This window comes from Salvia splendens, chromosome 8 (assembly GCF_004379255.2).
Source record: "Salvia splendens isolate huo1 chromosome 8, SspV2, whole genome shotgun sequence".
NCBI classification, from domain to species: Eukaryota; Viridiplantae; Streptophyta; class Magnoliopsida; order Lamiales; family Lamiaceae; genus Salvia; species Salvia splendens.
This window is the reverse complement of record NC_056039.1, coordinates 27,277,435-27,292,021: the sequence shown is the minus strand read 5'-3', so window position 1 is coordinate 27,292,021 and position 14,587 is coordinate 27,277,435. Positions and strand designations below refer to the sequence as shown.

The 14,587-nt window shown below is 35.5% G+C and overlaps 1 protein-coding gene across 2 annotated transcripts; it reads left to right on the top strand.

Moving 5' to 3' along the window:
• The first annotated feature begins 12,943 nt into the window (after positions 1–12,943).
• On the top strand, positions 12,944–14,373 carry LOC121744946 (elongation factor 2-like). Of its 2 annotated transcripts, none has more exons than XM_042138659.1 (4): positions 12,944–13,231; positions 13,764–13,798; positions 13,880–13,967; positions 14,089–14,373. In XM_042138659.1, the coding sequence occupies exons 2-4, from the start codon at positions 13,796–13,798 to the stop codon at positions 14,238–14,240; spliced, it is 243 nt and encodes an 80-aa protein (XP_041994593.1). In that variant the 5' UTR covers positions 12,944–13,231; positions 13,764–13,795; the 3' UTR covers positions 14,241–14,373. The 2 variants fall into 2 exon arrangements, with proteins under 2 accessions (XP_041994593.1, XP_041994594.1); XM_042138660.1 differs by lacking the exon at positions 12,944–13,231 and adding an exon at positions 13,247–13,637.
• The last annotated feature ends 214 nt before the right edge of the window (positions 14,374–14,587 follow it).

The window sequence follows — 14,587 nt, the reverse complement described above, 5'->3', positions numbered from 1 at the left end:
AATGATACTCTGAGTTGATAAAATGATACGTTTACTGCTTTGTAGGTTTGTATATTATGTATTGTGCCGATTATATTAAGTTTATTGCATAGAATGATAGTTTTGCCGGATAGAATGATACTCTGAGTTGATAAAATGATACTTTTGACTGACTGATAAAATGATATATGTTAGGTTTATTGCATAAAATGATAGTTTTGCCGGATAGAATGATACTCTGAGTTGATAAAATGATACTTTGACTGGCTGATAAAATGATAAAATGATAGGTTTATTGCATAGAATGATAGTTTTGCCGGATAGAATGATACTCTGGGTTGATAAAATGATACTTTTGACTGACTGATAAAATGATAAAATGAGCGAAATTCAGAAATTAAATGAGCGAAATTTGGATACGTAAATTTTATCATGAGCGAAATGACATATTTACCCCCACGCTTTTTTTTATGAAGTAAATCTAAGTTTGAAACTAGACCACGTGATTTTAAAAATGTGTGGTCCAGATTTAGTTATAGGGTTATTACGGAAATTGGGGTTATCATTATAATGCACCCCTATATATATATATATATATATATATATATATATATATATATGGTCTTGTTAGGTTGAGATTTTTTAGCTTAATTGAGAATTGTGATGCATTTTCAGCCACTCATTTTGAAATGTCAACTGCAAGTAGATTATGTCAACTAAGGGGTATTATCGTCATTTCATTTCAATAGCCAGAATATCAAATGTCAACAACTCGTATTAAAATGTCAACAACTAAAAAAAAATTAATTTTTTTAATTTTTTAAATTTTTTTTAATTTTTTAAAATTTTTTTTAAATTTTTTTAAAATTTTCGCGCGATGTCAACTACTGAGACATTATGTCAACTACGATGTGTAGTCTGCACATCAAATGTCAATAGCTCTGCACATCAAATGTCAACAGCTTATAATTGACATTATATATGTGTAGTTGACATGAATTGTATATGTAGTTGACATTATATGTGTGTAGTTGACATGAATTGTATATGTAGTTGACATTACATGTGTGTAGTTGACATGAATTGTATATGTAGTTGACAAAAAAAAAATAATAAAATAAATAAAAAAATAAAAAATCGAAAAAAAAATAATTTTTTTAAAAAAAATAAAAAAAATATTTATTAAATAAAATATATGATGAAATTACAAATATGCCCTTTCACAATTAATTAATGTAAAATATTTTCCATGTGGCAAATTCTGGACCACTCATTTAATAAAAATGAGTGGCTTATAATGCATCTCAATTCTCAATTAGGCTAAAAAATCTCAATTGATCACAACCCTATATATATATATATATATATATATATATATATATATATATATAGGGATGTATTCATTTCCTTTTCTCATATTTTCTCCTATTTCCTTTTTGATCTCAGCCGTTGATTTCCTATATCCTATGGCCTATATTAATGGGTTGATTCATTAAATTTAATGATTAAAAAACCCGAAAAGGGCAAAGTTGGTAATCAATATTTTTATTGGTTATGGCAACTTCCTTAATTTACTCCTTTGAAGATCTTCACGGTTATTCATCCGTGCCACTCGCTCTAGACGTGAATATCTCCCTACTCCCTCTCTGCAATTGTTGTTTTCGCTCAGGCACTCTTCCGTTCACAATTCCTCAGTTTTATATCCGTCTCTGTTCTGTTCTTCTCTGTGGCAGTAGCTGCAATTTCTTTAATCCGTGGCGTAAACACCGAATCTAGTAGATATATCTTGTTCAACTCTCTCTCTCTCCCCCCCCCTCTCCAATATAAAGGATGTGTAATTTACCTGTGAATTATTGTCATTGAATTCCAAGGTTTAATTGAATTCCAATTTATTCCGAAAATCTGTGTTTATTTTGAGTGTAATTGGCGTTTCTTTCTCCCATTTATTTGTTTTACGACATGCTTGGATGCGATTGAGTGAGAATTTTGCTCTGATTGTGAAACATTTGGGGGAAAATCGAGAGGTATTGGTGATGGGGAATAAATTGGGGGGGAGGAGGCGGCAGGTGGTGGATGAGAAGTACACTAGGCCTCAAGGGTTGTACCAACACAGAGATGTGGATCATAAGAAGCTCCGGAAGCTGATTCTCGACTCCAAGCTGGCACCTTGCTACCCTGGTGATGATGATACTGCCTGTGATCTTGAGGAGTGTACAATTTGCTTCTTGGTTTGTACTCTTTTGTTTTTGGAAATTTTGGAAATTTAATTTAATATTATTTTTTTGTGCTTTGGTTGATTGAAATTGGATCGGCACAGTTGTTGGAAGTCTTGGATAAAGGGTTTAGTAGAATTGTTGTTGAGGACCTCGAATTTGGTGGTTGTCTTTATTATAGTTTGGTGGTTGTTGTGCTGAACCATGAATGAACATCTATACATAATGTACCTATTGTATAGTATAATGAGTAGTTTAGTTTATGTAATGCATTGTTTGTGATATATAATGAACATGTATCCTGACCCATTTAATTTAAGTTGTGTCGTATTTCGATGTTTGGCGCACGTTTCTTGTTTTTCCTAAGGGTTTAGCAAGCCTAGAGGCTAGGGTGTAGTATGTTCTAAGTCTAAAAAACGTTGTCCAAATACACGAGCTGCAGTAATTCAGATGGGGTTGCACATGCATAGCGCGTAGGTTTTTTTACTGATATAGATGATGTACATATTATATAGTATAATGCGCAATTTAGTTTCTGTAATACATTATTTGTGATATGTAATGACCATTAATCCTGACCCGTTTAATTTAAGTTGTGACGTGTTTCGATGTTTGGTTCACGTTTCTTATTTTCCCTAAGGGTTTAACAAGCCTAGGGGCTAGGGGGTGCACATGCATAGCGCGTAGGTTTTATAGTCAATAATATCCATTACTCGTTACAATTTGGTGCATTATTCGTATCGGTTTACAATTTGTTATTAATGTCTACGTACTATACCCTAGCCCCTAAGCTTATTAAACCCTTAGGGGAAACAAGAAACGTGTGTCAAACATCGTAACACGGTACAACTTGTTCTTATGCATTGCAGTTCACATATTGAGCATTATATAGTCAATAATATCCATTACTCGTTACCATGTGGTGCATTATTCGTATCGGTTTAAACTACTACCCTAGCCAGTCCGATATCTACACCCTAAATAATTGTCTCATACACGCGGTCCTTCATAGCGGTTATGTGTCACACCCTATAATACACCCCTATTTCCCAGAATTGGGCAACCCAACACCATTAAACGAAACCTATAGGACAAATACTCAAAAATGGGCGACATGTTTTAACACAACCGTGTGTCGATGTTTGGCGCACGTTTCTTATTTTCTCTAAGAGTTTAACAAGCCTAGGGGCTAGGGTGTAGTATGTTCTAAGTCTAAAAAACGTTGTCCAAATACACGAGCTGCGGTAATTCATATGGGGTTGCACATGAATAGCGCGTAGGTATTTTGTTAACTGATATACATAATGTACATATTGTATAGTATAATGCGTAGTTTAGTTTTTGTAATGCATTATTTGTGATATGTAATGAACATTTATCCTTAAGTTGTGTCGTGTTTCGATGTTTGTCGCACGTTTCTTGTTTTTCCTTAGGGTTTAGCCAGCCTAGGGGCTAGGGTGTAGTATGTACATAATAATGCAAAATACTTGACAAACAATGCATCTCAGAATATATTACGAAACTGATATTGTACTTTGTTAGCGTTGAAGGTTTTCATTATTATGCACACACACTTAATGGAATGTACAATAATAATATACTACAGTTTAGAAACTCAGACGGGGTTTGTCGACAATAGAGATGGTCGATCTTTCTCTCCCTGGCTTTCTTCTGCTCACTATGTTCTAGAGCCGTGCTTGGGTCTGCCTCGACCAATCGTTCCCTATATTTTTGTGTTAGGGCTACTGGAATAACATCATGACTGATTCATCGATTTCCAGTCGTAGCAGCTTCTCTGATATGGAATCATCAAAATTAAATATCAGACTTTTACTATTACAAAATACAATAATGCATAATATATGTTATATAATGCATACTATTGGTTACAGAATGCACAGATTCTTTAAAATAATGCACAAATGAGTAATACTAAACATTTTTTTGAACTCTCGTTAATACCCTTTCAACCACGTACGCATGAAATCTTATAATGCATAATATCAGCTAAATAATATTTACTACTACAACCAAAATGTACAGAGTCAGTCGAATATTGCATAATAAATGACAATTATGGAACAGTACCACATAAATAATGTACAGTTTCAAACAAATAATGTACAAGCAAACTTTTGAGATGTGGTAAGCAGCAATTCACCCATCTACGCAATAATTATCAAAATGCCCACTAGATTGCAAACTTTTGAGATGTGGTAAGCAGCAATTCACCCATCTACGCAATAATTATCAAAATGCCTACTAGATTGCAAACAATGACAACTACTTCATACATAATGCACAGACTCGGGTAAATAATGCACATATTTAAGATGAAATTGAGTTGATTAAGTCAGAGACACAATACCCCCAATAATGCATAATATACTGCATATAATGACAATTACATACTGCATAATGCACTGCCTAAATCCAATAATGCACATATGTAAGTTGAAATTGAGTTGATTAAGTCATAGACACAATACCTCCCATAATGCATAATATACTGCATATAATGAAAATTACAAACTGCATAATGCACTGCCTAAACCCAATAATGCACATATGTAAATTGAAATTGAGTTGATTAAGCCATAGACACAATACCTCCCATAATGCATTTTGTACACCGAAAAATGCATACGTATTACACCAAATAACTAGTAACCAATGTCAACAATACATCACAGCTTCATAATGCACTACCCAAACGCAGGAGTAACCATATTGAAGCTTGTCTGAGTTTCTTAAACATCTAAGCCACTTAACGTATTTATGCCTGCTAAAGACATCATAATGCACAATATATGATATATAATGCACATTCCAAAATAACTAATCCATAACATAACCATATGCACACTTTGACAGAGTCACAACACGTATTAATACATTTTATACCCAGAATAATGCAGATATCATGAAACACAATGCTCGGTCCACAATAGATAATGCACAAAATTAATTGTGCCTAAGTGTAGTGCTTAACAAAAAACCACCCTAAATCATGCATAAGTTACGCCACATAATGCCACTTACATATATACATAATGCATTGAGTTCACCCAATAATGCACATGTAATACACACAAAGACTAGTATACCATATCAACACTAAAACTCAAGGTCAGCCACACACTACACCAAATGCATAAACACGGCTTCATAATGCACCTCCCACACCAAACAATAACAATATGTAAACTTTGACAGAGTTGCTTACACCACAGAATCAGTACCCGTTCAGGTACAACATATCTTGCAAAAATACTACCTATAATGTGTTTGCCAAAGCAGATAATGCAGATATCAAGTAACATACTGCATAGACCACAATAAATAATGCATACACATAATTGTGCATAAGTGTAAGGCTTAACCATAAACACCACACAATGCGTTGTGTACACCCACAAATGCACATGTAATACACACGAAGACTAGTATACCATATCAAGTCTGCAACTCATGCTCAGTCATACACTCCACCAAATGCATTGTTACGGAATCATAATGCACCTCCCACACCACACAATACCAATATGTAAACTTTGACAGAGTTGCTTAAACCACAGAGTCAGTCCCCGTATTACTACATAATATCAACAGCATAAAGCATAGAACAACATAGTTAATTCATAAGTATAATATTGTATGAATCTAGTCAGTTATAATCAGCACAGCCTACATAATGCATCATATAATGCACATAATGACACTTACATATAGACATACTGCATTAAGCAAACATGGAACAATCGTACCACAAAATCGACCTATAAGATATTGAATTCCAAAAGCAGAGCCGCAAATTTACCTGCAACTTGGGATGGTTGTGAGCGTGGACGTCCTCGCTTAGGCATATTCTATCTGTCTGGCAATAACGAAATCAAAATTAAAAAACAAACAATGCTCGCATAACCAGATTAAATGAAACACATTCGGATACAGAGCAATGTCAACACAGACTATATAACACACTCGGCCATCAAAATTCATGCTTTTAGACCCAAATCTATAAATTCCGGTAAGAATTTATTGTCCTGCCACATTTGTCGCTGTTTCACGGTATAGGTATCACACAAACTCAATAAATAAAGCACAGAAACGTACCCTGATGCCGGTAGGGTTTCGTTGTTACGAACGACGACGGATGTGGGATGAAATTATGGACACTTGCGGTGGATTACTCTAAAGCGTTGCAATTTTTTCACAGATCTAGGGTTTGGGGAGCGGCGATAGTGGAGAGAGTGGAGAGTTGGCAGATTTGGTGTTCAGCGTTTAATGACGAGAATGAAGAGTTGGAAGTTTCGAATGTCGATAATTACGGCCTTTCCAAATTCTGGCGGTTTTAATATTGTACAATTACTATTTTAGCCTTATAATGCACACACACAGGTACCATAATGCAACACGGATACACATTGGAATTGTCAATCTGGACCGTTGGTTTAGTAGATCTAACGCCTACGAATGAGAAGAAGAAAGGATGTTTTGATTGAAAAGGAGAATAATGCTACCCTATATATATATATGGTAGTGTTAATCTCCTTTTCCTCCATTAGATTTAAGTTCCTTCTTAATGTGGGTCGTTGGATTTGGTGGATGGAGGGACAGGATGAAATCCCATTTTTTAATCCCGTGTTGCATTATATGGTGGATTTTGTGCATTATATGGAGGATTGTGTGCATTATAAGGGTAAACTAGTAAAACAACCAAATTGAAAACCGCCCAAAACGGAAGGAGCGAATTTTCAGCGAGATTTTGATACAACCTTCCATCTACTCACTCTCTCTCTCTCACTCCAAACGTCTATCTCTCTCTCTACGTCTCGGCAATTCGTCTTCCCATTTTCCACCACTCTTCAAACCCTAGCCGCCACTGTTTTTCGTTGGGTATCTCCAGAAAGTGATCATTTTCGTCGGTTTCACTCTCCAACTCTCACTCCGGTAGCGCGCGAACAAATTGTTGAAGGCGTTGACAAGATAGGGTTGCAAAAGGTTTCTTTGGTGTTCGATGTTAATGTGAAGAAAATGGGGTGTGATGAATTGTTGATGGTAAATTGATGTAATTTCCTTTTGAAATTATGTATAGGAATCCCACCGGATCAGAAGCAATTGATTTTCGCCGAAAAGCAGCTTGAAGATGGCCTAACAATTGCTGATTACAACATACAGAAAGGTAATTCTCTCTCTCCATTTCTAGATTTAGTTATGCTGTTACGCTCTGTATTCTGATTAGCGGAGTGATGAATAATTCTGTAGAGCCGACTCTGCATTTGGTATTGAGGCTTAGGGGAGGTATCATTGAGCCTTCGCTTATGGCATTGGCCAGGATCTACATCAAGTAGTCTTCGTTGGCGCATTCGTCGACAAATTTTGTAAATGGGTGGAAGGGTGAATGTAAAATTCTTGTGTGCATTATTTGATTGTTTGGGTACATTATTAATTAATGATTACACATTATTTATCATGTATTATCCATTATTTGACTGCTTGTGTATATGAGTGATTGGGTGAATGCAATATTCATGTGCGCATTATTTGATTGAATATGTGCATTATTTATCTAGTAGTATACATTATTCATCATGTATTAGGCATTATTTGACTGCTTGTGTACATGGGTGATTGGATGAATGCAATATTCATGTGCGCATTATTGGATTGCATATGTCCATTGTTTATGTAGTAGTATACATTATTTATCAATTATTAGGCATTATTTGACTGCTTGCTGAGGGACGTGGGTGAATGGGTGAATGCAATATTCCTATGTGCATTATTTGATTGAAGTTGTACATTATATAGCTAGTACGTTACATTATTTATCAAGTAATAGGCATTATGTGACTGCTTGTGTACATAGGTGCATGAGTGAAAACCAGAATTCCCAAATCTACTTGTATAATATTCCTTTGTGCATATCTGATTGAATTTGTACATTATTTACCTAATAGTATAAATTATGTATCAAATATTATGCATTATTTGACTGCTTGTGTACATATGTGAATGGGTGAAAGTCATTTTCCTTTGTGCATTATTTGATTGCTTCTATACACTATTTATCAAGTATTATACATTATTTACCAAGTATTATGCATTAATTGACTGCTTGTGTACATGTGTGAATGGTGCATTATATGTACATTATGTGTATAGGTAAAAACTACTCCCTAGCCGAGATGATATCTGAACCCTAGATGAATAAGTGAAACTTGTGCATTCAATTGGTCATCCTCGTTCGACTTCTTCTTGCCTTCCCTATTGCATACAACATAATACGAGGTTGTAACGTCGTCCATCTCTAGGGATTGAAATTTCTGACCGTTGTACATTATTTAGCTATTTCTATGCATTATTTATCTTGATTTATGCATCATTAGACTGCTGTTATACATGATTCTAAGAATGAATGCAATATTTGTATGTTCATTACTTGAGTGATTCTGTACATTATTTGACTATTTGAATGCATTATTTATCATGTTTTATGCATCACGTGGTTGCTGTCGTACATACTAGGGAAAACAAGAAATGTGCGCCAAACATCGAAACACGACACAACTTAAATTAAACGGGTCAGGATAAATATTCATTTCATATTACAAATAATGCATGACAGAAACTAAACTACGCATTATACTACACTAAAATGTTCTTTATGTATGCCTGTTTTAAAAAATACCTACGCGCTATGCATGTGCAACCCGAGATGAATTACTGCAGCTCATGTATTTGGACAACGTTTTTAAGACTTAAAACATACTACACCCTAGCCCCTGGGCTTGTTAAACCCTTAGAGAAAACAAGAAACGTGCGCCAAACATCGAAACACGGCACAACTTAAATGAAACGGGGCAGGATTTACCTTTTTGTAAATTATTTACCTTTTTTTATGCATTATTTATCATGTGTTAGGCATTAAAAACCTGTTGTTTTACATGGGTCAATGGGTCAATGCAATAATTGCATGTTCATTATTAGATTGAATCTGTACATAATGTTGATATTTCGATGCATTATTTATCATGGTTTAGCCATTATGTGATTGCTGTTCTACATGGTGCAAAGAGTGAATGCATTATTTGTATGTTCATTACTTGATTGAATCTGTACATTATTTGGCTTTTTCTATGCATTATTTATTAGTACATCATGTATTAGTTTTTAGACATTATGTTGTATCGCTATTACATACAACATAATACCATGTTGTAACATTGTCCACCTTCCGCATCCTTTGTTTGCTTATATAAAAAACAACGACGCCATATAATCAAAACCAGACAAAACAGCTAAGAAGATCAATACATGGCAGTTAACATATCATGCATTATATATTCAATACCATGCATTATCTATAAACAATTGGTGCATTATGTGTTGCTTACAATATGTAAACCCTTAAGGACGGACTAATACTCGCGGTCTTTCGTAGAGGTTGTGTTGCTTACAATATACTTCACCCTAGCCCCCGAAATTGGGCAACCCTAGGGGAATGAATGAACCCTAAACTCCAAATAATCAAAACCAGACTAAACGACTAAAAGATCAATACATTGCAGTTAACATATCATGCATTATATATTCAATAACATGCATTATCTATAAATAATTGGTGCATTATGTGTGTCGGCTTAAACTACTACCCTAGCCACGCCAAAATCTAAACCCTTAAGGACGGACTAATACTCGCGGCCTTTCGTAGAGGTTGTGTTGCTTACACTATACTACACCCTAGCCCCCGGAATTGGGCAACCCTAGGGGAGTGAATGAACCCTAAACCCTTAACGACTGACCTATTCATGAAATTCTATAACATATACAAACAAACCCGCTCATAAAACCTATACATTGCCGTTCGCATATCATACATTATATAATCAATACCATCCATTATCTAATAACATTTGACGCATTACTTGTAGCGGTTTAAACTACTAACCTAGCCATACCGAAAATTAAATCGTAAAGGAATGCCTTATACTCGCGGTCCTTCGTAGAGGTTGTGTTTCTCACAGTATACTACACACCTAGCCCCCATAATTGGGCAACCCTAGGGGAATGAATGAACCATAAACCCCACATTCAAAAACTGGCAATCATGTTTCAATATAAAGCTACGCGCTATTAATGTGCAACCCTAGATGCATTACTGCAGCTCGTGTATTTGGACAACGTTAATTAGACTTAGAACATACTACACCCTAGCCCCTAGGCTTGTTAAACCCCTAGAGAAAACAAGACACGTGCGCCAAACATCCAAAACACAGCATAAGTTAAATTAAACGGGTCAAGATAAATGTTCATTGCATATCACATATAATGCATTACAGAAACTACACTCTGCATTATACTATACAATATGTAGATTATGTATATCACATATAATGCATTGTCGTCTTCGTCTTCATCGAAATTTCGATCGACAACCTCGTGTTTGACGTGAGGATTTTGATTTTTCCTCTGATAATTCCTCAGCAGATCTCTCGCCACCTCCTCGACGCGACGGTTTTGATCCATGACGGGCTCCATGAGCTCTTCGTTGATCACGCTTCTGATGCTGTTCATGTTGTTGTGATTCTTCGTGGAAACGTCGCGATTTGGTGATGATTTGTTGCTGATTTCTGATTGTAGTGATTTGTGGCGGCGATCGTCGTCGACAATCACGCTGACCGGAGATAATCTCACGGATCTCTTTGCGCCGGCGGAGTGGTTGCCTCTAGACAACGGCGTTTTGCTGAGGCAGGATCGGGAGAACGACGAAGCGGAGGAGCACGTCGATGCGTTTGTGGATTTCAGCGACGGCGACACGTCACCGCCGATTTTGCTCTTCTTCATGTTTCCGCCGGCGAAGAGCGAGTTCAGGAATTCGGCGAGTTTGCCGCCGGGGGAAATCGGCTGCTTCACCTTCTTCAATTAAACCCGGACGAATGGAGTAACAATTCAACGAAATCTGCATAAAATATTTTGCTAAATTGCTAGAATACTCTACCGCTGAAATCATGGAGCATTCCATAACTAACTCCAAATGCTAATGTCTATTAAGCCATTTACACGTCAAATATTAAGAGAATTAACTAATTTCAGCCAAATATTTTAACCATCCGATCACTACAAATCCATGGATGAGATTAAGAAGGAGATTGGATTAATAAGGGGAAAAGGATTTGAATACAATCCTATATATATATATATATATATATATATATATATATATTTTATATTTTGGTTTGACCACAGGTATACCGAATGCGTCTATGGCGGAATCTGACTAATCCTGCTCGACCGGGTTTGCGGATTAAGGCCGAAAGTCTCCGAGCGGGTGGTGGGATTTAAACCCGTGATCTCAAGGTCACCACAGCTCCGCGCTGTCAACTACGCTACAACCCGTTGGTGGTTTTATATATATTTATACAGAATAGAGAGGATACATAAAAATCTATATATTAATTTTGGCATACTTTGGTTTCAGATTTAGTTCCATCAATTGATAATTCAGGTCAATGGAATGACATTTTCTAATGATACCCTTTCCGTAGAGGTCTACCCTACGAATTATGAATTTTAGATACATAGGAGCCAGTATTAAATAAGTGACACTTTCACATTGCTATTTCCGTTACATTCCATACTACTATAAAATTAAATTAATTAAATGATTGGTCGATTGTACATTGTAGCTTTAGAAAATTGAGAAATAAAAAGTAGTCGTACTATCTCCAACGTAACATGCCAAGTGGTGGAAGGATTCGTCTTCATATGCAAACAGCTTTGTTATAAGATGACCCACGTGATATTGGATTGAAATTAGCAAAATAATCAATCAATTGATTTCGAATAAATCTGACCATAAATTATTAAAGTCATACTTAGATTTTAGACCCACCAACAACTGAAAACGATACCTCAAACTGAGATTATTTTATTTTTATCGATTTTCATTGTGTCAGTGCTCACTCATAATCAAGTTACAATTATGTCTCCGAATCCTAAATTTTTAGATCAATTTATTGATATATAAGAAATTACTTAATTAATGAAAAATCATATGTCAAATCGTAATTGTCCTTTTAGAAATAATTCTGATATAAAAAATAGAGAGATGCAATTAGTTTTAGCAATGATTGATGAAATGGGAATCTCTTCAAATTCCGCGTTTGGGAAAGGAAGACACCCAGAATTTTGGGACATATATATAAAATTAACAGAATTGAAGTGAGACGCAACTGTCAACCATAATCATTAACCGTAGAAACGCGTTTGTGAATTGACACCAACGCTCCACCCACATGCTATCAAATCATCAAGAATGAAATTTTCAGTTTTCATTCCAAACATTTTCGAAGAAGCCAAGCTAATTTTGCGTAACGTAGGGTTCCCAAATGTAAGAAGAGCTAACATGTGATAAGATCCTTACCCCCATCACTTCGTGTAAAATACTACACACAATCTAATGACAAAGCATCACAAAACATACACCATGTTTGCCCTCATCAATGAAAAGTGACTTCATGTGCAACAAAGTTTTCTATCCAAATGAAGGACAGTGTCATGTCAATATCTAGCAGATCAGTAGTTGCAAGTTATAGAATGAAATGAAATAATTGACCATAAAATAAATATGGAGTGAGTGACTTGAGTATTACTCCTACAAAGTAAACATATACGCAATTTCGGTATCTCAAGGAAGATAATTAGACATATAGTATATTTCGCCGTCACCGGAAGAGTACTTTTTATGGAATGTTTCTAGTAATTGTAGCTTTTAACTTGAATACTCCTTTCATCCCATAGAAATAAGCCATTAGGTTGGGCACGAGTTTTAATGTGTAATTAATAAAGTGAGAGAGAATATGAAAAAATAGTTGAAATTGTGTAGTGGATGGTGAGACCTAGAAATGATAAAGTAATATGTTGTGCTGGTGCATGGTCTTAGGGTTTTGACAATTGCCCATGCCTAACACTTTAAATCTTAGTGGCCTACTCTCCTCTGCCGCCGCAAGATTTCTTTTCCCCTCCCATCTCCAGTAAGTTTTATCTCTCTAATTTTTTCTTTGATTTTTCAGCAATTGATTTGGAATTCTACGTGTTCTGTTAATGTTTTGTCTAGCTCTCGGTTTCAATTTGATCTGATTGAATTTTAAACTAATTGTTACTTCAAATCTATTTCTTTAGTCAATTGAATTCTACATGTATCTGTAATTTATTTCCAAGACTATTTTACTATTTTTGCTAATTTGCCATCTTACTTTCTCTCATAAATAATTGGCGAATACTATTTTTTTAAAGATGTGGGATTTATAAGTCCAATCCTACCCAGATGCTTGATTTACTTTTGGTCTTTTGATTCACTGAATGAGCTGGTGCTAGATACAGCAAGAATGACTCATTGTTCAGGATTGTCTATAACTCACACTCCCTCCGTCCCTGAAAGTTTGTCCCATTTTTTTATTTTCATCCGTCCAATAAAATTTGTCTCATTTCACTTTTTACCATTTGAGTTAGTGAACCTCATATTCCACTAACTCATTCCTACTCACATTTTATTATTCATTGCAGGTACTTTTGCTGATATGTGAGACTCCATCAAAATGGTATGTGGACTGAATCACTTTTTGGTTGTAACCTATTTATAAAGTTATGTGATTTGATCAAAACACAATTTATGTTTGCAGGTGAAGTTCACAGCAGATGAGCTTCGTGCCATCACGGAACTCAAGCATAACATTCGTAACATGTCTGTTATTCCCCATGTTGGTCATGGTAAGCAAGCTGCAGTATTGATATAATGTTTTTCACAATCATCTCCATTCTGTAGGAATTACTTGCCATGGTTCTCTAGCATGAAAGAGCAAGTAATATTTACTTGTGAATGGTGTTGCAGGAAAGTCCAGTCTTACAGATTCTCTTGTTGCGGCTGCTGGTATTATTGCCCAAGAGGTTGCTGCCGATGTTAGAAACACAGACACAAAAGCTGATGAAGCTGCAGAAAAGGAACTACAGAACATAATGCATCTTGAACAAACCAAGAAGTAGCATAAATTTTTAATTACTCTTTGGTTTTTTGTCTTTTCACTTTTAGGCATCGTTTGGTAGCGATGTTATGTTTCAACTAGACATGATACAATTATCGATAATTATCATAGTTTCCTCAAGTTAACTTGTCTTAGTTTTGTGTTTGATGGCTAAAGATAATTGTTAGTTATCATATTTAGGTGTTCGGTACTAGGTGTGTCGAAACAGGTAGTGGGTTTCGGGTAAATACCAACCTGACCTCATACCCGATGCATAAATCAGGTTCAGGGTTGGGTATACAAAATATCAATATATCAGATATCGGGTATATCCGACACCCAACCGGGTATACTCTAATAACATACAAT